This window comes from Exophiala xenobiotica (assembly GCF_000835505.1).
Source record: "Exophiala xenobiotica strain CBS 118157 unplaced genomic scaffold supercont1.7, whole genome shotgun sequence".
Taxonomy (NCBI): domain Eukaryota; kingdom Fungi; phylum Ascomycota; class Eurotiomycetes; order Chaetothyriales; family Herpotrichiellaceae; genus Exophiala; species Exophiala xenobiotica.
The window spans coordinates 1,502,698-1,524,885 of NW_013562488.1; the positions used below are offsets into that span (position 1 = coordinate 1,502,698).

Here is a 22,188-nt window from a genome sequence, read left to right on the forward strand (position 1 = left end):
CGCCGAGCGGGACGGACATGCCCAAGTCTCTACACTTTTGACGGCCACAGGGCGACGGATTTGGATCTTGCTCAAAGTATTCTTCGGCGCCGCCATCACGCAGATGTTGAGAAGTAAAAGTCAGAAATGCAACGTGTGACTGAGGGATACAACAACCTGACGGGAGTGAATACAAACATGGGTGGCCTTGGAGGTGGAATGCAGAGTTGTGTCGGCTGTTGATGCCGTGAAGAAAAGATTGTTGCGGACATAAGCATATCTAAAGTGGACTGGTGGAAGGCTCAGAAGGGGCTTGTATGTGAGACTTATGCAGAGTTGACAAGTGAAGAAGATTGTTCTCTTTAAACGAACTGCTTTGTGTGATTGGTAGTCGATCTTCCACAGCTCGCAGTTCATCAGTCAGTCAGGTGTTACGTCTTCAACGTGGAGGGGAATCCCCTTAGGTCTTAAGTAGTACACGTAAAGTTTTGCCCCTGGAAGTCCTAAAGCTTTTCAAGTCTCGCAGTCAAGCTGGTGCTTATCGTAATAGAACCGCCGAGGCTGAGAAAATAGGGGGTTGGACTATACTCCCGCTCCATCGAACCTACCTCGAATCCCAGCAGACTATTTGGATGTTAGAGAGCTAATTATTCACATGCTCTCCGAGATCATGTTCCTATATGGAACCAACATTCTAGTATCTCGCGGTTTTTTCGACTATCCAAAAAAACTCCTTATAACTAAGTCCGTCGTTTGATCCTCACAGGCATAGTCCCAGACAAGAGATTAAAATCTTCCCTTCTCTCGGGAGACCAACCTTCATCGACCAACGAGAAGTTGTATCGGCGCAAAAGCGAAGCGAACAAGACCGTCTGCTCCAGGTAGGAGATATTCCTCCCCAGGCATCCACGTGCACCAGCCGAAAATGCGATAAACTGAGACTGCAGCTTGGCCGAATCTTCCTTCAACCAACGTTCTGGCTGGTAAGCCTCTGGGTCGGGGAACCACTTTTCGTCACGGTGGGCAGTGTAAGCTGGAATGCACACCGTGACGTCTCCCGGAACCCATGTACCTCCGATCATGGCGCCTTGCGGCGGTGTTCGACGTGGTAGACCGAATGCGACGGGAGGCGTGATCCGCAGGGCTTCGTCAAGGCAAGCTTGAAGGTAGGGTAGTGCTTTCACCTCTGCGTATGGTACAACGACGGGCTGATCCTGATCCTGGCCCTGATCTTTCAAGGCGGCGTCCAGCTCTTTGCGCAATGTTGCGAGCTTCGATGGGTTCTTCAACAGTTGATACATGACGTTGGTTAACTGAATGGCAGTGGTGTCGCTTCCAGCGTTCACTGGAAAAGAGTACATTGTCAGCGGTTTCTTACGGTATTCTCGAGGGGGGCAAACGGATGGGAATCGCCACATACTCATCAATGTGGTCTCGGCCTCGAGCTCGGAAGCGTCCACATTTCGATGTGCTCCTGTCCGATCGACCACAAGCTCATTGAAAGAAGTCGTCAATCTTTTCACCATCCAGCGCGCCTCGTGCTAGTCGTTTCTGAAGCAGAAACTTCACGATCCGACCAAACTTCTCTCCGCCTTGTGCCTGCGTTCGAAATGACGGGATGAAGGTTTTGCAGAGCTTAACAAGGGGCGAAAACCATTCGGTTTCCCATGCCACCTTGGACGATGCAGCATTGCTTCCGTGGAGGCTCTGTATGAAGCTGTACTCGCAGATGGACCCGTCTGATTGCCGGACTGTCACCAGGTCGTTGCCGCTCTCGAGAAAGCCGAACTTGTGACCGGGTCCGATGTCTGCGATGGCTTCAACGGTGAAGAGGTTGGTCCACTTGCGGAAATCCACTGTCTCCCGGCTGTCGCAGAGCTCGTCGAAGCGTGTGATGAGCCTGAAAACCTTGTCTGCGACTTTGTATTCCCATGTCTCCACATTCCGGCTGGCGTAGGCGTTTGCAACAAGCCATCTCTTTCTGGAGTGCTCGTCCCTCTCCACCACATCCAATATGTGCGGTGCTGCTCCCTGTGTAACTCTGTACAGATCGTCTTTCCTGCACAATGTCGAATGGCCGTAGATATCTTTGACGGTGCTGGCATCGCCGAAGCAGAGTGAACGTGGACCGAGCCTGATGATGGGCTGTGTCTGGAGCATTTGATGGAGTCTCCAAGTTCGCTGTCCACAGAACGCCTCCCAGACAAAGCCTAGATTTGTGATACCACAGGCAAAGTTCATACCGGGTACTTGCGGAGGCCCTTCTTGTCGAGGAAGTAGTCGAGGACTGGCCATAGTACAAAATAGAATAGAAGCCCGGCCGAGCTCGCGGTCAAGACAACAGCTGCAGCTGCAAGTATCATCCTCGGACCGAGATCAATGTTGAGCATGCTTTTTCTTCCTGCGCCAATCTCTATATCATCAAACGTTTTAGATGTCCTTGCGGTGCAGCTGCTATCCCAATACTCTATGGTGTCTTATACCTGCCCTAAGGAAACTTACGAAGGCCGGCCGAGCTCATCCATGCTCTGCAACCTGACACATGTAACCATAATTGGGGGCTATGTCGTTCGGTCGAGGGACCTCCATTTCGACAAGCGTTTCGGTCTCGGGACCCTCAAAACCAAGTCCTCGAAGGACATGGTCCGAATGATTGTTGATTGTGGATCGCCGAAAGGGTAATATGGCACTGCGGAGAGCGTCTCTCCGCCTGATGGCCACGAATACTAGTAGGGACGTTGGGCCTAGACTTCCATCTTCCCCGGCCGCTTCATTCACGCTCAGCTTGGGGACTATCTTGGCCGCTCTGTCTTTACCTAACTCAACAGACAGGCATGATGACAAATCACGCTCGCAGGCGGAATCTTGGTGTCTGTACTTCCGGTAGAAGTAGGCCCGATCATTCAAAGGTGAGACCCTGAACTAGGCTCTACATGTCTCGAGCATTGCAGTGAGTAGAACACCCTAATCTACGGCCAGGACTCTTGAGACCAAGCTTCTAGACTTAGTGGAACAATGAACAGCCCCTGGAGATCTGACTCAGCGGTAATAGATGGTATCCGATCGTGGAGCATTAACCACACAGTAGACACCATAATCAAGACATGAGAACAAATTGTAAGAGACTCTATCATAGCTATAGACGTGCGGAAACGACATGTGTTTGTGTAGCAGTGTTGATGTTAGATGCTAAGCCCCCTTCGAGCCATGCTCTCCTCCAGCGACCGCTTGCCACCACCGTTCATCAATCGCGTCTTCACTAAAGTAGGGACTTCTATCAGCGCCTTCTGTGCGGTTCGCCTCAGCATAGCCCATGCCCAGCCAGCTGAAGGGATTTTCGGGTGCGCCTTCTCTGAATTGTTTGTACGTGATGTCGTAGTCTTCCCAGCGTACATTCTTTATGGCCTCGATGTAATGGAGGCTGGAACCAGGCCACACTGCGTTAACGCGACCTGTCTCGTTGTTACGATACCAGCTTCTGCAGCTATCAGCCCAAACCGTGTGCTTGATCCATTCTTGAACGTGATTGTTAAATGCGTTTGTCAGGTCTTGCCGTGGGGAAAATGACTGTATCGAAGGAACGGCCTGAAGTTTCTAAATCATCTGGATGGCGTAGTTGCCAACAGCATCCAGAGGTCCCAAACAAGACCCGTTCGAGATTGGCCATGTCGGACCGATAAAGGTCGCCAAGTTCGGGAAGCCAGGTATGGTGATACCCAAATAGCATTCGGGTATCTTCTTCCACTTTGCGGCCAGGTCGACACCATGCTCGCCGATGACCGGGAAAACAGGTCGAAAAGAGACATCGAAGCCTAAAAGGGTCGTCAGCGCTGGCACAACACGGCTAACACGAAGATATATATGACCTGTTGCACAGATGACCGTGTCAACCTGGCGTTCGATACCGTCCATCCCGACGACTCCGTTCTCGGTCAATCTCTGCATATCCGTGAAATGGACAGAGACATTGGGTTGTTGGACCGCTTCTATATACGGATCACTGCCCTGCAGGTCAGTCACATAATCTCCATCTTTTCACATCGCGCATCACATACCCTGGGGTGACTCTGCGACAACCGACCGCGAACTTGGGCGTGAAGCCTTTCCTCAACTTCTCATCTTTGATCATGCTGGTCATCCGCGCCGTGTAAGTGTCGCGTAGGTCTTTTTGGGCGTCCGAGTCACGGAAGAATCCATCAAAAATCCCGTTGACTTGGTCTTCGAGATCTTTGGCATGCTCAACGATACGCCGTTTGTCTTTTCGAAAGGTGGATTTATCGTGCTGAGAGTATTCATAATTCTGGCCGTAGTTTCGGGCAATTTGGACAAACCAAACCGCAGTACGGACAAAGATGTCCATGTGTCGCACAAATGGCTGGCACACAATGTAGGTCAGCATCCAAATCTGAACTTCGAACTTCGAGGCCTCACTCACCTGCATCCCAGGCACGGTCTGGATTGAGGATGCTCCACTACCGATCACAGCAACCTTTTCCTTCTGCCATTGGGCTTGGTTGTAGCCCTTCGGCCACGATGCAGTGTGGATCACCTGATGAAGAGATCAGTGTCCCTGCTATTTGAGATGATTTGCTCCGGCACGGTTCTCACAGACTTTTCCCTTGAATACATCCAGGCCGTCCACTGACGGCCAGGCTGGCTTGTTCAATACTCCAGTCAAATGGAGCAAAATGTCGCAGGTTTCCTCAAAAGCCAGCGTCTCCCCATTAATGATTTGTTCGTACTTGACACTCCATTTTCCCTGTTGAGGTTTCCATCGGCACTCAACAACACTCGCGTTGAAGGTCATGTACCGTCGAAGGCTGAATACCTTGCATATCTTGTCCAAGTATTGCCAGATGTCCTCGGACTTGCTGAAAAACCTCGGCCATTCCGGGTTGAGAGCCCACTTGAAGGAGTACGCATGGCTAGGGATATCGCAGGCACAATTGGGATATCTGTTCTCCAGCCACGTCCCTCCGATGTCTTGATTCTTCTCGATGATTTTGAGGTCGACATTCTGACAATGTAACTGCCATATTGTCGATCAGGCTGCTTTAAAGAAAGACTGCGCTCAAATCTGGACACTGACACGACGGAGCCCACAGACTTTAAGGGCCTGAGCCTTTGTAAAACCAGGGAGATACTGGCCTCACAGGCATCGGCACACCACCGAAGAAGCATTCCAGACACGGAGTTGTTCTCCGCCAAGTTCAAATCGGGGCACTTACTACTCCATAGCGCCGTAAGGGTGGAAGGAGGCCCGAAATAGGCTCCGGCCTTCAGAGGACCATCATCAGACCAATTCTTCTTCGAAAAGCCTCCACCGGCCGTAACTCCACCTCCTACACGGTATCTTCTTCTCCGCCCATGGCTGGAGGGAGCTACGCCAGCTAGAGCCTCGTGTACAAAAACGATGGTCTGTCCCACGAGAATGCTTACGGGGAGTGGCATGATCAGTACTCATCAGTGGTTTGACGACGTACCTAGTATTGCTGACAGATCTCCAGGCCATATCAATTTTCCACCTGTCCCATCCGGGCAAGATTCACTCAGAACAACCCGTCTTTCCATACGGGCCAGTGATCGCAGAGTGATCGCAACCCACGCTAGTACTGGTACATACTGTATGCCGTGGGAAAAGGATCTCTGCACAAGGCTCGCTCCTTGATAGTAGAAGCTAACTAGACCTCATATCCGAACGGAATACTACACATCGCCCCAGCTCTCCGTACGCACATTGCCGCGGCAGAGTTTGCTCGATGCACCGTTGCCCTCTCTGACCCGAACAAGATGCCTCGCTAATGACGCGGCAAAGTATCCCACAAATGTATCTCCCGCGGCGGTCGGGTATCGACGACGTCGCTCACGATCACGGCGGGAACCAGGCCACACTGACCTGATGCAAGGTCCGAGTAGTAGCAACACGGAAACAGAGTTGTCCTCCTGAAACTGTGCGACTAGGATCTGGAGCTGCCCCTCTGACAAGTGAACCCTGTCCTGTGTGCGCTTGTCGTCTCTCGGGGCATGAGGTTCGGAGACGCCACTATAAAGCTGGAGGAACTCCAATTCATTTACCACCAAGACCGCCAGCCCGTAAAGTAGCCTTGAGCGGAATGCCTTCTGGAAAGACGGGCGCCGGATTGAAAACCACATGGGTCTTTCCGCAGTGGTGACCTTGCGCACTGAAGTGTTGTAGTTAGCGCCAGCGTCGTCGTCCGCGGGAGCTCGCCTTGGATGACGACGACGTGAGGCGAGCTATGCCGATCGCGATCGCACCCGAAAAGCCCCTCGACACGCTCAACATCCATTCCAGCATGGTTTGCTCCAAGAATGATGATGATCATGCGATTTTCCCCTTCGGCCGCATGCTCGACCAATATCGTGGCCGTGCCTGTTTCGCCGTCGTCACACTCCATCTCGTAGTCAATCCCTACGCCACTGGCTGTATTTCGGGTCTCACCAAGGCAGACCAGTGAGGATCATTCTTGCCTACGGCTCCGATTAATTCGACCGTGGCGTCTTGTATACCCGTCTTATTGTCGTTGGGAGAAGCTCGCCCGACCACAAGCGGCGGCCTGGTTGGCACCTTTCCCACCAGCGTGGATATCGAGAGAAGTACCCGTCAGAGTCTCGCCGGCGGCAGGTACTTGGCCCGTGGAAACAACAAAGTCGACGCTCTTGTCGCATGCTTCCAGAAAGCTTGAGACTCTTTTAGTCTATGTTTGAGACCTGCTGGACTAGTGGTGTACATCAGTTAGTAGTATTTGGGCTAGCCGGATGGGGGACACTTTACTGACGTGAATCCACAGCCATTTCTATCGGCAGGTTGGAGTTGAAGTCTGGCCGGGCGGCGTGACCCTTTCTGGCCAGTGCAGGACGAGGTCTCATCCTGTGTGATTCAACTCTGCTGAATTCTCGCCTCGCACAAGGATGGTCAACTGCAGTCTCTCCTGCGGCCACCTACATCGACCTCCCGCTTCTAGTATGGTTGCCTACTGACTCCTACCGCCAGCCCGTCCTCCTCTCCTGCTGCGTCCTCCTCTCTGCGTTCCATGGGACGATTCCTCTTGCGATCACCTCCGAAAATCCGCTTCCGCACCTCCACGATCGTCTACTTACTATCTCCACTCCTGTCATGCATGCCGCCTTGTCTGACCTCGTCCCCATCATTTGACATGCGGCAAGTTCACGTGCTGTGGATAGTGTACTGCAGAGAATGGTGCTTCCCATAATTCGATTGTACAACGGTCACTCCGACCCTTGAATCGCACGCAAGCTTGCCACAGAAAAATGTGGTAGAAACTCTGACACCTGCCGCGGGCGAGTGGAGTACATCAACATCTACCGGGCGGATCTGTTACCATGCCGGGAAATTTAACTGTCACAATTCTAATGCGCCTCTGCGACTTTTGCAAAGCAGTACGGTCCCTTGGCAAGCCAAAAAAGTGAGTGACACCAACAATTGAATTGCCCAAGGGTGCTTTGCATCGCTGCGACAAGTTTTGACAAATTCCAGTGGTACTTCACTTTGAAGTCTTCACTGCGAGCCGGGCCAAAATAAAAACATTGCCGTGTTCATTCCAAGTTGTACTTTACAACTTCCCAGTCGAAATCTCTACTCTTCAGTCATCTTTTCAAGTTGTTCTGCAAGATGAAGCTCCCAGATCTCTCCCAGAACACTGGCGGCCAGAAGGTCATTGTCCTCTCCAACCTGCTCCTCCGCCACTCCTGAACAAAAGCTGACCCGTCTTCTGCGCTACTTAGCACTATGAGTTTGCAGTCGGAGCTCTCGCTATCCTCACGGCAATTGCCCTCGGCCTCATCCCCCTCATGCTGTCTTATCGGCCCGTCGCATTCGCTGCACCATGGGACATGATCATGTTCTTTCTTTATTCTGCTGCGGTAAAGTTTTCCTTCGAAAGGAAGGTGAAGTTCGACTGACTGACAATTGAAACTGCAGTTCGGGGCTATGAGAGACTTCTTCGGTAATACTGCTAACATGTACAGTGGCGGTGTATGGACCTCTGACCCGACACGCAATGGCAAGGAGTACGGCAATCACTTGGCGAATCATTGGAAGAACATGCAGAATATATGTTGGGTGGACCTGGCTGGGATGCTGTTGTTCTTGACATCTGCGGTGATGGGCGCAATGCTTATTTGGATGGGCCATCGCTCGAGCCGTAGAGGTGCGTCTATTGTATGATCCGGCGAGATCCCCGCTGAAAAGTTCGACCTGTTGGGCTTGCGAAAATCGTTGATACAATTCCCGGCGAGTGGTGACAATAAGAACTTGAAATATGACACTAATACTACAGTACTAGTACTACTAGTAAGCCCTACCACGTACGTTTAACAAGAATGGATACTAGTTGCTAGTAACGCGGTTTCGACCTAATCGTAAATCAGTTCTAAATCGCTTCTAGCCTAGGCTAGACTCAGTTTTAAACACCCTCCTACAGGTAGTAGGGTAGTACTCGATAATTATTATAACTGTCTCGATACTATATCTTTATCGTTTTAAACAATAGGGGTGGACACTCTAGTAGTACTTGTAGGACAAAGGGCGCGTTCCAGATAATACAGCATTCAATCGACGCCCTTAGAAAAGCAAAGTCGAAATTGAATCTCTAAAACTAGTACTAGTAGGTCTTCGGACTCCATAGGCTAATAAGGGAAAGGAAAGACTAGTACTACTATACCTACCTATAGTGTTTTAAATCGATTTTTTAATGTATCTAATACTTATATACGATATCAGTAACAGTCCCTCTACTAAATTTAGCTAGGACCTCTTTAATATATCGTAGATAATTTATCGAGTCCTTAAATCGCCGAAATTCTTTATATTTTTTTCAATCCTTCTTTAATATCTCTTTATTAACTATTAAAGGCATGCCCGGGAAATGATATATGTTCCCCGACACAAGCCTCCTTCAATCGGTGGCCAATGCTCATGTGGTCGAACATTTCCATCGACCGAGCATGTGTCGTCGAGAAGGACCCTTTGCGCTTTTCCACCAGGCGAACCGGCACACCACGGCGAAGGAGTTCATAGGCGAGTATGAGGCCTGAGGGACCGGCGCCAACGACGAGAACTCCATCGAATGGCCGGCTGAGGGTTTGGTGGGAATCGCGCATCAGCGTGATGTGAGAAAAGAGTGTACCGTTCTGTTTCCTTTCTTCCAAAATCTGGGTTGTGTAGGAACTGCAGTGGTTCTTGACTTATTTATATGTCTTCCCAGCGACCCGCCTCAGATGTTAGACGTTTTGACTCCACGATCGGCCTTTCAGATGACCATTTAGGTAGCCCCACGTCCAGGTCGCCATGCCCATGGAATTTGTGGTGGTCACGACGATGTCGGCTGTCGCGAGAAGTGGAGGCCGTGTCAATCAGAAGGAGCTGGGGTCATGGGGAGCCAGTCCAGAGCGTTACCGGGGTGGTCTCCCAGGACTTCCCGGGGCTCCTTGTCATAAGTCACCTGTCCCGAATCCTGGGGGGTGCGTTGGTGGCGTCAACAGTTCGACCATACTGTAAGTCGGCCTCCGTACAAAGTTTCCACACAGGGTTTCTCGGAAAATGCATGTGGGTGACCCACAATGATGGCGGGTCTCGGATGTCGAATCCAAACCTCATTCCCACTGTGATTGGCAACAACCATTCTTTGTGGGAACTAGTGGTACATGATGAATACAGAGAAAGCTGGTGCACATACCCGGCGGGCGGAACGCAGTGATCCAGGTCCGTCTTAATGCTTACGACCTATATCACTGGAAAATGATCGACAAGATTGAAAACTTGTTGTCTTGCATTCATTATACGAGGCTCCATGAGCATACTTTAGTAAGGCGGTGAGTATCGAGATATCGTTTAACGATCTGAACATGCAATCGCAAGCGTTCGGTATGAGTGGCCCTTTTTGGGACGCCGTGACCTGGTCCGTATGCTAATGTGCCAACAAATACAATTGCTTGTGCTTCCAATACGGTATTCCTTTCATCAAGACACATCAGCCAAAGTGAGCTTCGTCTCCCCATTGTATCGAGCAAGAAACCCTTCGGCCTTATCCCGCTCGCTTTCCAACAACGCAGCAATTTTCTCGGATCGAGGATGGAAGCGTGCACGGAATGGCAATGGTCGAGTGTTCTCACCATCTGTGTAGGCAAATATGTCAAGTTCAACTTCGCGGCCCTGTGTCGCAAAACACGTTACTCACGACGGATACCCCAGACTTGGTGTTCTTACCTGATCGTCCAAGCCAGGCTTGATATCGAATGCCCAAAGAAGTCTGGCAACAGAAATCGCCAAGCTTGCTTCTGCCAGTGGCTGGCCACTGCACTGCCTCCGACCCCAGCCGAAGGCATTGTGTCCACGAGCGTTGGGGTAATCAAACTGGAGGCCTCCCAAATATCTCTCGGGCTCGAACTTGTCCGGGAGGGGAAACTCGCGTGGATGGCGATGAATAGCCCAAAGGTTTCCCGTGATATTCGTACCAGCTGGGATGCGATAGCCATTGTATATGTCATCCTGGATTGGAGCGTGAGGGATGCCTCCCAAGATCGTGACTGAGCGCCAGCGCAACGTCTCCTTGATGATCGCGTCAATATATGGGAGTGAGGTTTCATCGGACCAATCCGGACTTCGGTCGTGGCCTACGACCTCATCCAATTCGTATTGTGCTTTTTTCTGAACCTCGGGGAAGACACACATGGCTAGAATGCACGATATGATGGTACTGCTGGTTGTATCAACGCCACCTCCAATCAAGTTGGAGGTCAAGCTTGCAATCTCCTCGTCGGAAAGACCATTGGAATTCTGTTCTTGGATGAGTCGCTTGGAAAAGCTGTCCTCTTCGCCCTTGGATCCCTCAAGAGACAGAGCGTAGAAATACTGTGCTAGCAGACGAGCTTGGTCTTGGATGGCTTGCGGCAGCGGGTAAAGCCATCGGGGTAGCTTCGTTAAGAATGGTAGAGATTCCATCCAGTATAGTCCGGGAATGATAACGTCGACCGCGTTGGCCATCACCTCGAGGGCTTGTTTAGCCACGTAGTCATTTTTCCTGACTATACGACGTCCCCAGCCAATGATGGAGACCACGGAGCACGCGTACCTCTCCAGATGAAAGACATAGTCCGCCGGATCTTTCAATATGTTCCACGTCATGACCCTGGATTCCGCAGATTGAATGTCGCGATAGTTACGGACCGCTTGAGAGCCCACGACCGAATGCTGCAAACATGTCAATTGTGAGGGCTCAGTCAATACAGGGGGGAACGTGTACGGTAAGCTTCCGATGAGTCCTCCATCTGTCTCCGTAGACCTGGCATACCTGATTATTCACAGTCCAGTTGAACATGTCACCCATGATGACAATGTTCGGTCGAGAGGAATAGATGTTGGCTCGTTTCTCCATGAGCTCAGAAGCGGACCAGGCATCGTTGGCAACAATGATCGGTCGTCTTCCAAGCCAGATGGTGAGAAGTGGATCGCCGTAGTACTTGCTCCAGTCTTCAAAGGCGACCCATGGCTTGACCTTCGGTATGATGAGGTGATTTCCGACTATTGGTAAAGGGAAAGGCCCCGGAGGCAGTTGACGACGTAGACGTAAAACTCGGATGTAGTCGACAACGAGCAAAACGAAACCAGCTGCCACTGTAACCGTAATAAGGCGTGCGATGAGGCTAAAGTCAACGAGGAAAAGAGGCATCCGCGAGACGCTTGATCCTGACAATGAAAGACCCATGTTGTATACAACTCGGTGCAGAGGGAATATCTCACGAACAATGGTCCTGCGAGTTGGAAATGCAAGGGCTCAGCGGGCTTTATATCGCAAACCACGAACCAACAGAACCCTCTGATTGTCAAAATCATGATCCTGGTACTCACATCGCGGGGCTGTCCTACTCCATCAACCCTACGTCTTGGACCGCGCAGTAAAGACCGTGCAGATCTGACCCATGTTGAGCGGGATGGTTCGATTTCAGACTCGCAGGTCCCCGTGCGGACGATGTCTGGACATCAAGTGATGGGCTGGCCCATGCAACGAGCTCGCTGACCGGCTGCATCAAGAGGATTAGGAGCAAGATGGGGCTGGGGCTAATTGTACCTTGCCATTATACAAGGACTTGAGTTTGAGTAAGGCCGGCTGACGTGCTGTGCATAGAGTTACCGTGACTGACTTGTCGGATGGAAGTCGTTGGTTTGGATAATCTGTCACATTTCACTGCGACGGCTCCTTGCTCCAGGTTTGAAGCTATAAAATGACGGGCTCATAATCTAAGTACTTTATTTGGTGGGAGACTGGGTTTGGCCTCACTAGCCCTAAACGACAGTGAGACTAGTTAGCCTAGGGAGGCTCCCTAGGCCCCCTTAGCCCCGGCGATTTAAGTATAAGAGACCTGGAGCCCCGCGTTTTCTTCTGTGGGTTTAAACCTTCCAAAACCCTCAAGCATTTTACCGGATAATTCCTCTTCAGTCTCTTGCGTGCAGACGCCTTCGTTCAATCCACAATGCCTTCTGTCTACCAATGTCAACAATGTCAAAGGACATATTCCAACAGTAGCCACCTGCGTCGCCACGAAAAACTACGTATGTACCGTCACTCAGGTGCTATCACGATTCCGCTGAATCCTCATAGATACTACTGGCGACGCATTCCCGTGTGCTTTTTGTCCTCGAAAGTTTGCGAGAAGGTGAGTCTCACACCGGATCATCACTTCTCTCTTCGCCGCCAACACGACCACAATCAAGCGATGTAGCCCACCGTCATTCCAAATCATGTAGGAAGAAAGGCTCGAATCCGAATCCCAGGCCTGGCCCTCGTGGCCGAAGGAGGAAGGCATGTGAATCGTGTGCGGCAACTAAAGTGGCTTGTGACGAGAAACTACCATGTACCCGATGTCTCAGGAGAAATAACAAGTGTACGTACCGAGATCAGAGAGCAGTTGCGTGCAATGATGCGGCTGGGGGACTCGAAGATCCTGTGACAAGGCGTCCTGCTCGCGCAGAAAGTTCTTCGTCTTACTCGAGCAACCGAAGTGCAAGGGCCGCCATGCCTTTTCTCTTCAATTACACCAATCCTGCAACCAATTCTCTCTCAGCCTACTACAAAAGCGCCCAAGGCGTTGACGAGCGCTCGTCCGACCACGAGTGCGCCCGTGACACGCCAAGTGACCGGCCGGATGAGTCTGAAGACGAAGGGGCGGCAGACAATGTATGGCTGGGTGAATCTAGTCAATTGTGTGAAAACTCGTTCCTCTTTGGGAATTGCGACGAGCAGTGGTGGGACGAGATCATTTTCACGCGAAATTCACTTCGTCACGCTCACACTTTGGACCACAACCACCTTCAATCGAGAATGACACGAGTCTCTCTCGATCTCACGACTATTTATCGATCGCAATGCCGAAAACATGATGGTGCACCTTTCTTCGATGAGGAGACATTCAAGTCTCTTTTCACCCACGACAATGTTGCAGAGTTTACAGAGCTGTACTTCAACCGCTGGAGTCCACATTGCCCCATTCTGCATCGTCAAACCTTTGATCTGACCAACCTCCATCCTCCGCTGCTGTTGGCGGTCTTTTTGATCGGAGAGTCATACTCGCACGAGGTTTCCCTGGCTCAAGCTTACTATGACATCGCCGAAGCATACACGTTCAATCACCCAAAATTCAGAGAGCTTTTGGAAGACGAGTCGCCCTCCTCATTAGCTTCTTCTCATTCACTGGAGCCACTTCAAGCCGCATACTTGATGGTACTACTGCAAATGTGTGGCAAAAACATTAAATCTCGACGACGAGTGAGGAATGTACGATACAATGAGGTGATTCAGGCGGCTCGGGCACTGAATTTGTTCGACAGTAAGAATGAATATCTCGATCGCGAACAAACTAATTGTGTTGAATTCGACTGGCGTGGGTTTGTGGTGAAGGAGTCGAAAATCAGGTAAATCTATCTTCCAGTCCTTCACCGCCCAGTGTCTCATGCTGTACCTAGGCTCGCATACCTTATTTTTGGAATCGAATGCAACTTTGCCATGTTTCACGCGCACTATCCGAGACTGGCGGTCTCCGAAATGACAGGGAATCCCATGTGCAGCGAAATATGCTTTTCCGCCACCTCGAGTGGTGCATGCGAGCAGTACGCGAAGCAGGAAATGAGGTCTGGTACGGATTCTCTCTACACTAGTCTATCTCAACTCTTGGAGAGCCGAAAGGATCTTGCAGGACAGGCGAGCCTGGTTCACCTCTCGCCGATGAACTTCTTCTTCGTTCTCTGCGGTATGTATGCTCCCCCTTGATGTATTCAATTATCTCACGCCAGGAACCAGGCCTCCATTGTGCCATTCATGCGTCGCGCGCGAACGGTACTGGAAAGATCATGTATCCCGCATTTCAGCAGGCCCTGGGCCGCTGGACCAGAATATGGGATTTGCAAGTAAGCAACCTGCCGGTTGAAGAATGGAAGAAGCTTGGTTTTATGAGGGATGCTGGTCCGGAATTCTGCCAGCTTGCATACATCTTCCTGGAGGCGGAGGCCCGTGGCCTATTCAAAACCGAGAAGTTGCGTAGCATGGATACCGAGAATATGGGTTACGTCAATTACCTTTTAGAAGCGTTCTCTCAGACCGATTGAAAGGGAACGAGAGATGGGGATGACGCTGTTTGCAGAGGCAATGATATCAGTACAGCTGGGAGACGAAGTACCTTGGTATTCTCCTAAGTAGTCCTGCTTCGTATGATAAGGTCCGTGAACGCCGTGGATCGTCCTAGGCATTGTTCGAACATAGGACTTCGCCACAAAGGACGAGAGCTCCGGAGGCAGCTACGGTTGCACGAGTCGCTGTACAGCTAATTGCCTCCGACCCGACACCAAACCCTACCTCCGGAGCTCCAAACAACAGCCGAGTCCTGGACGTTCCGAGGCAGGACTCTTTCTATTCGCCATTTGACAGTTCGCGTATCTTCTCCCATGGGGTATGAGATCGAAACCCAGTTCGAAGCTCGCGAGCTTCGTATTGAGCCGCGTGGAGAAACTGAACCAGGCGGGGTGTGCAGAAACCCACAGATATCTCCGATGTGGGCTTTCCCCATGTTATTCCCAACGTCCTCCCTCCCACGACTCGCGCCTCAGATGGCGCGCCAGCGAGTCATACATTTCATCATCCCATGACGACTTAGTGACGGGCTGGCTCAGTCAGACCAGCTGCCATTCATTTGCCTTGCAGCAGTCACGCCCCTTACTTTGCGACCGGACAACCTTATGAGACTGCCCTCCGGCCAGCCGCTCATTGCTTCGAAAACATCGAAGGGCTGACCAACTTGGCCGATTACATTGTGATGCAATGAGTCAGCGACGCTTTGATGGGTGTTCAGCTCTGGTGAAGCTGACGCTGCACGGCTTCGTAGTTCGACACTATGGTAGGGGGGTCCGTCCTTGCTTGCTGCTACGGGATACAAAAGCTTGTGAGACTTGTTGATGGGCATTTCAGCATTGACACATGCCCCACAGAGCTCTCCGTGTGTCACAGGAGTCGTCGGCAACATATTTTTGGCCGAGCGTTGCGGGTTGATGCCGTCTGCTTTAGGACATAGACGACCGTGGAAGGGCAACTGAAGACACATTTGTTTGCTTCTTGTAGCATGTCTGATGTGGATACCTATAGCGTTTAATACAGCAGGTATGGTATTTGTTCAGCCACCGTGAGTGGGACGTCCGTCGTGGTTGGATATCGTCCGGATGCTTCAGCATATCCGGTTTGACCTTGGCATGTCCAACGTGGGTCCTACGCACCCTTCGGGGCCCCTGAGGTCAATATCGCGGACACTGACTTCCTGTTTCTTCGCTCATATTATTTTTGCTTCGGAACTTTCCTTCAAAATTTTTGCGGGAGAGCTGCGGGGCCATCAGGATTGATATAGAGGGGCTGGTGGAATACAAGGAGCTGCTGGATCGATACATAAGGCGGCGTTACAGGGGTCTATGAATATGTAGGCATGCTCTCTTTCGAAGACGCCCTTATCGGCAAAAGGCTCAAGAATCAGACAGCATTGGAAGCATCAACGCACAGAGTTCAGCATCACAATTGGTCTGTTGCACAAGATGACTGAGCACGCTCGTGCCGAACACGTCGACCATGTGCCCTTAGACTTCGAGGATCCTCACCGTGCTGCCCTGGAGGACAACCCAGAAACCGCAGAACGACCGCCCTTGAGAACCCTCCTGGCCGTCATGGTAAGTTATGACTCCCTGGATATCCCCCCGGGCCTACTGACGGAGGCGGTGAAACAGTTCCTGGCTCTTTCATACGTCTGCCCTATCGGCTGCGGGTTTTTCCTCATCTCAGCGATCCTCGTACCCGTGGGCACGGAACTAGGTGATACGCAAAACATCGCCTGGATCGTGTCGGGATGGTCGACGGCTTCTTCGGTCTCCTTCTCAATCGCTGGCAAGGTCAGTGACATCTTTGGCCGCCGTTGGACTATCCTGGTTGGTGAAGTCATCTGTATTGTGGGTTGTGTAAGACCGTCCCTCCTACTGCGCTCTAGATTCTTTGGCTGAATCACTGTGACAACGATTTAGATTGTGGCCTGCACCGCACAACGGACGCTAGTACTCGCTGCTGGTTCGACCGTCGTGGGCTTTGGTTGTGGAATTGTATTTGTGTCCTACGCGGGTATCGTCGAGCTTTTGCCAAACAAATGGCGGTAGGTCTTGAATGGTCCCGTTCTTCCGAGATATGTCACTAATGAACGATCTCAGCGGCTTCGGTATAGGACTGACCGAGGTGTGCATTACTATCCCATGGTGTGCAACCAGTGTCCTCATTGCGAACGGCCTGAATTCCCACACCTCTGCCGGATGGCGCTGGTGTTACTATATGGGCATCATCTATGGGACGATCAGTCTAGTTGGCACCTTTGTCTTCTACTATCCACCGATACGCCCCCAGCATGACTTTCAAAAGTCTCGCTGGCAAGAGATCCGAGAGATTGACTATATTGGCTGCTTACTGTACACTGGAGGCCTCGCTGTTTTTCTGGTCGGTATGAGCTGGGCAGGCACTACTGACCATCCTTGGAGATCAGCCTCGGCGGTTGCTCCCATCGTTGTTGGCTTTGTGGTCCTGGTCTTTTCCTTCCTGTACGACTTCACCTTGGCCAAGGAACCCTTCTTTCCTCTATCTCTGCTGCGGAGGCTGCGCGAATACACGGTCTTGTTGGTCGTCGTCTTTGTCGCCGGCATGGTCTTCTACTCCATGTCGGCCCTGTTGCCGCAGGGGTCTCTTTATATGTTCACCAGCGATCCCACCGAGATCGGCATCATTGCGTTGCCGAGTGGTATCGCCGAGATGCTCTTCGGCGCATTCGCGACGTTGTTGATGGGACACATCGGTCATCTGAAGGTGCAGATCATTGCCATGCTGTCCGTCCAGACCATCGCTACCGCCTGTTATTCGACCGTGATCCCCTACAACAGAGCAGGATGGATGGCCCTGCAGTTCTTCGGCATGGGAGCATTCCAGTTGACCACCTCGATTGCCTACGTTATCGCTGGGCTCAACATCCCTCTACGCTATCTAGGATTGGCATCCGGGCTCATTGGCACCTTCAGAAGCGCGGGCGGGAGCGTCGGCAACGCGATCTTCAGCACCATCCTTAACTCGGTCGTCCAGGATCAGTTACCGAAGCGTATTGCCGTGGCTGCCACTTCACAGGGTTACGATGCCAGCAACCTAGCTCTCCTCATCCCGGCCGTCGTGAACAACGCGCTCGGTATTCCGGATGCTTTCGACGGTGTGCCCGACGTGAATCCGAGTCTAAAACTAGCCGTCGGCAATGCGTTTCGTGAAGCGTACGCCGCTGCATTCCGACGCGTGTTTTGGGCAACGATTCCGTTTGGTATCATCGCCGTGATATGTGCTTGCTTCATCCGGGATCCGTCAAGGTACTTGACAAACCACACTGCTGTGCATATGCATGGCGATGAAGGACAGAGCCAGACACCGGTCCAGCATGCAATGTTTGAGGTTGAGCAGAAGCAGAATAGTTCAAAGGAGTAGGTAGATCGAGCGGGCGTGAGATTGGTAGTTCAAGAATGCAGGACATGGGGTTGTAGTTGTAGGTTACGCGGGGCGAAGTTAGGGGTTAGTCGTAGTCGGCAGTTGGACAAGGTTCATACGAGGACAATGTGCATATAGTAAGGTCCTTCATAAACCCTTGAGGTATCTTGGACAACCCCGTATTGTCTTTGATGGCAACATGTTCCCCACCCCAGCTCTCCCCGAGGCACCGGTGTGTCCAGACGAAATATCAATCAATAGCACCCTGGAACTCCTGAAACAGCACTCTGAGCTTTGGACACACGCTTACTCCCATCAAGCTACGAGACGCCAACAATGACGCTCAACCGTGTCCTCCTCATTGGTGCCGGTAACCTTGGCAGCCTGATCATCAAGCATTTGCTGGCGTCTCCTGCCGAGAGGACTGGCAACACAAGGGAAAACACGCGGGTAGGAGAGGCCACTATGGAAAGAACTTGGAAGAATGTGTTCACACTGTAAGATTGCCTCGGATGTGGCTTGCTTGATATTATGCTTCGCGGATTATCCGTCCGTAAGGAGTTCGGGTTGTGCATTCCCTTACAACCTTGGGCCTTTAGTAACCCGTTTCACGACGGATTGAGCCACTCCACCACATGAAGCCGGCGAATAGTAAGTCCGAAAGCAAATATACTGAGCGTTAAGCCTGAAGTGAAGGTTGAGTGGCGGAATTCTGTCCTTTGGCGGCCTCGATTTTCCGGCAATTGTACCTCTAACATGACGAGGCTTAGACGATATCCTGTATCTTCGTATGCCATATAGTCGCAGTTCCCACCTTTTTACACACTAGACCGCACTCATTTCCAGGTCCATCGTGCTACCCCGTGCTTGTTTTCCGGAGAGGTAGAGGCCACTTGCGGTGATCAAGCCCTAGAAGACTTGGTTTCTTCCAACTGTATATAGACTAACCTATAATTTACGCCGGCCCCTATACTTACCAAGCCTTAGGGATATCCGGCTAGGGCCCGGCGTCTATACCCGTCAAATCATGGGCAGAAGCATAAATGCCGATACTCGGGACCCTGTCATCTCTCCTCTTTTAAGATCCAATCTACGGAGCGGTACAGAGTAGACACACTAAAATTCGCATAGGTAACGGCAGGCGACTTTCCCAGGTTAGCCTTCCATCAAAGCTTGTTTCCACCTCTGTTAATACCGACCTTAAGCATTGACCCTCGAAAGTGCTTGAAAGTCATCTATACTCAGTGGGATGGAAAAGCATAGCGTCATATATTACTCGCAGTTAAACCAGCACTCCAGATATACTAGACACCTCATCAATTTTAGATGAGAGCGGCACCGCCGGAAGTACGCTCATTCGGTCCCCGTGGGTCTTCGCAGTTCACGGGCCGCCGCAAGGCGAGTGGACCATGGTGAATGTGGCCGTAGAGAAAACGAGAATTCCATCATGTATTCGTACCTCTCCCTGGCGCAAGGATCTACACATTCTACGAGCGAATGCTCTAGCTAACAAGGTACGCACCACTGCCCCATCGCCTCTCCATGTGTTCGCCGGGGGATCCTCGACTGGACCTCATTGATAGCTCATCGCCCGCTCCTCCTCATCCTTTAACAGCTCCGAGACATCGGCGTCTTTGTACAAGAGTTTCACCAGCATCGTCGCCTGGCGCACGCCCAATTCAGTTCCAATTTTCTCCAAGCGTCCAATCATCCAGGTGCGCGTGGCATCTGGCACCCGAACGGTGCGTGGCGAGAGCTGCGCCGCCACGTACAGTGGCCAGAGGAGTCCGACACCCGCCGCGCCAACGTTGGGCTGGAGGAGGTCCGGCACGCTGGCACAGATTGTGTCGATGACAGATAAGATCGTGTTGCGTGATTGCCTGACTCGGTCGACCAGTTGGTCGTCGTGGCCATATCGGACCCGCAAGAGATCCAGCTGACTCAACAAAGCTTCATGGATGAGGATGGTGTTTGCCCGGTAGTTGTTAGCGAGGTTGGTGGTCCCCATGTCCGGGTAGACATCATAGTGGTCTGATAAGATGTCGGGATTGGCCATGTCGTCGCAGTAGACGGTCGATGGGTGAAATGTGGCGGGAAGCGCGTCATACCAATCTGCCAAGGCTTCGCCGATGGACGTGTATTGGGCGATGACGGCTCTCGTCATCGACTCTAACTGGGTCACGGGAGGGCGAAAAGGTATGACAGATCGAGCGTTGCAAAATTCGGTGACGATCGCGTTGAGGTCTTCGGCCGGGTCGACGGCGGCGGGACTCGTACGGCGGCGGCGACATGCTCGAGAGAGCCGGACGACCGTGTCTGGTAACAGCCGGTGACGACGTGTATGCGCGCCTGGACGAACAGACTACGAACGCAGGTCTAACAAGGCCGTCGCGCCTTTGATGTGGGTCAGCCAGGATCGCATCGATCGAGGCGTGTTGCACGTGTTGGTCTGACACGAGTGTCAGCTTCTGTGGTTGGGGGGAAAGGCCAGGGTAAGGTTCAGACCACCAACCTCGTATAATCCCAGTAGCAGCACCGCGAGGATCGTCTCATCCAGTTTGACCCGACGGCCATCTCGAAGGTCGCGGTTGACCTTGTGCAAGGCCCGGTCGGACCAAGCGCGAGCGGCGACTTCCATGCCCGCGGTCTCGGTGTGATGGGACTGGCCGGCCAGGCCCAGGGCCGTCAATATGCAAAACAGTGGACTATCGCCGGGCGTCGCGGAGCAATAGACGGCTGGAATGACGTCGTACATGGTCGTAAAGTTCCTCGACGACGACAGGGCGGGGTAGTTGCGGAAGAAGAAACACAAAGCTTGACTTTCGGGCGTCATTGGCCTGGCCCACGAAGTCGGGGAGAGGGCCCTCGTCGAGTGAGAACCCCCGATGGGAGCTCCCGTCGTGGCAGTCAGCCTGGCAGTCTCGGCGGCGGCAGCCTCTGGCGGAGTTCGTTTTGGCTGGCGGCGCGCCACCTTGCGGGCCACTTCTTCGCTCAGGTCACGAAAGAGTAGGTCGGCCCGCCTCGCGATACCCGGAGCAGGTCCGACGGCCTCTCGCGCACTGTCCACAGGCTGGGCGCGCAAGGTCGCACTGTCACGATACACATTAGGAAGGCCGACAGACCAATGCCACGGTTCACCCACCTTGATTCTCCTGGTCCTGCAGCTTGAACAAGCTTTGCTGGGGAGTCCATGGTAGCCCATTTTGGAATCTCAATCGTAGCTAGTAGCTAGGGGGTAACATTCGTCGGGCGGTATTTGCCTCCCTATATGTCGGAGTGGTCGCCGTGGTCGTCGTCGTCAACACCTTTCTCCCAGAATGTCGATTATCCGTCTCCTCTGTCGGTAATCTTGACGGAGTGCCCGCTTCAGCACGATCAAGTGTAAAGGTTCAGCCACGTCGATCATCCAAGTTTTGATGCGGGGTGAGAAAGGACTATCCATTCCACCGACCTTGGAGTTTCGAATTCGGTTGCTCGGTTGGGCCGGTGTGGAGATACTCGCGGTGGGATTGACATCATCAGGTGAGGCTGGGGTCTCGGTTGCACAGCATCCGATGGGACGTAGAGGTATACAATGGCCACTGGCACCTTTTCAGACGAGCTATACAAAAGTATCTCGCCCCGGTCAATGGCTTAATAATAACACGCTAACCGTGAAACGCCTAGTGCCGAATTACTGCCCCTTAGAAGCATAGCGTCCGCCGCGGGATATTTCCGACAAGAAGCTTCTCGTCGAATGATGATGGCTCTCAGTGACTCTCTCTCTCCTCGCTGCAACACGGGGCGCCTGATGTGCACGCGCCGTCGCCCTTGATTTCACTACAGATCTACAGGGTCATAGCCTGCGCTGTGCCAGCTGGAAGGTGAGGTGAGCATAGCTTGGTCAGAGAAGAGATGAGCCAAGCACCAAGTAATGACTGCCCACTCACCGCCGACGATTCATACCTGGTTCGGGCGAGTTCAGGCTCACCCTTGCTCTCTGCACACACTGCGCGAGACATGTGCGCCTGTGCCTCTTGGCTCCGCATCACCCACCTTGCCACTCTACAGTCTGGCACGGGGTGGGGATTTTCTGCACGCTTACCTGACCACATGCCATTCCGCAAAGCATGGCCTGCCGACTATGTCCCTTGTTCAATACCCA

The 22,188-nt window shown here is 52.2% G+C and overlaps 7 protein-coding genes across 7 annotated transcripts; 3 read left to right on the forward strand and 4 right to left on the reverse strand.

The window, feature by feature from the left end:
* Positions 1-719: 719 nt before the first annotated feature.
* On the reverse strand, positions 720-2,274 carry PV05_11253 (uncharacterized protein; the record flags this gene model as incomplete). Its single annotated transcript, XM_013454715.1, has 3 exons — positions 720-1,324; positions 1,400-1,453; positions 1,503-2,274. 3 exons carry the CDS (start codon positions 2,272-2,274, stop codon positions 720-722), a joined length of 1,431 nt encoding a protein of 476 aa, XP_013310169.1.
* A 1,299-nt stretch (positions 2,275-3,573) lies between these two features.
* PV05_11254 (uncharacterized protein) lies at positions 3,574-6,395 on the reverse strand (the record flags this gene model as incomplete). Its single annotated transcript, XM_013454716.1, has 6 exons — positions 3,574-3,791; positions 3,846-3,979; positions 4,035-4,354; positions 4,415-4,528; positions 4,592-4,934; positions 6,163-6,395. 6 exons carry the CDS (start codon positions 6,393-6,395, stop codon positions 3,574-3,576), a joined length of 1,362 nt encoding a protein of 453 aa, XP_013310170.1.
* A 1,235-nt stretch (positions 6,396-7,630) lies between these two features.
* On the forward strand, positions 7,631-8,185 carry PV05_11255 (uncharacterized protein; the record flags this gene model as incomplete). Its single annotated transcript, XM_013454717.1, has 3 exons — positions 7,631-7,672; positions 7,744-7,881; positions 7,940-8,185. 3 exons carry the CDS (start codon positions 7,631-7,633, stop codon positions 8,183-8,185), a joined length of 426 nt encoding a protein of 141 aa, XP_013310171.1.
* A 1,794-nt stretch (positions 8,186-9,979) lies between these two features.
* On the reverse strand, positions 9,980-11,723 carry PV05_11256 (uncharacterized protein; the record flags this gene model as incomplete). The annotated part of the gene is made up of 4 exons (XM_013454718.1): positions 9,980-10,171; positions 10,226-11,039; positions 11,091-11,209; positions 11,310-11,723. The coding sequence occupies 4 exons, from the start codon at positions 11,721-11,723 to the stop codon at positions 9,980-9,982; spliced, it is 1,539 nt and encodes a 512-aa protein (XP_013310172.1).
* A 1,308-nt stretch (positions 11,724-13,031) lies between these two features.
* PV05_11257 (uncharacterized protein) lies at positions 13,032-14,617 on the forward strand (the record flags this gene model as incomplete). Its single annotated transcript, XM_013454719.1, has 3 exons — positions 13,032-13,927; positions 13,979-14,262; positions 14,313-14,617. The coding sequence occupies 3 exons, from the start codon at positions 13,032-13,034 to the stop codon at positions 14,615-14,617; spliced, it is 1,485 nt and encodes a 494-aa protein (XP_013310173.1).
* Positions 14,618-16,084: 1,467 nt separating this feature from the next.
* Positions 16,085-18,044, forward strand: PV05_11258 (uncharacterized protein; the record flags this gene model as incomplete). Its single annotated transcript, XM_013454720.1, has 4 exons — positions 16,085-16,216; positions 16,274-16,501; positions 16,565-16,689; positions 16,745-18,044. The coding sequence occupies 4 exons, from the start codon at positions 16,085-16,087 to the stop codon at positions 18,042-18,044; spliced, it is 1,785 nt and encodes a 594-aa protein (XP_013310174.1).
* A 1,573-nt stretch (positions 18,045-19,617) lies between these two features.
* On the reverse strand, positions 19,618-21,617 carry PV05_11259 (uncharacterized protein; the record flags this gene model as incomplete). The annotated part of the gene is made up of 4 exons (XM_013454721.1): positions 21,187-21,617; positions 20,557-21,133; positions 20,415-20,493; positions 19,618-20,360 (listed from the first exon to the last, which is right to left on the reverse strand). Exons 1-4 carry the CDS (start codon positions 21,234-21,236, stop codon positions 19,618-19,620), a joined length of 1,449 nt encoding a protein of 482 aa, XP_013310175.1. The 5' UTR covers positions 21,237-21,617.
* Between the last annotated feature and the right edge of the window lie 571 nt (positions 21,618-22,188).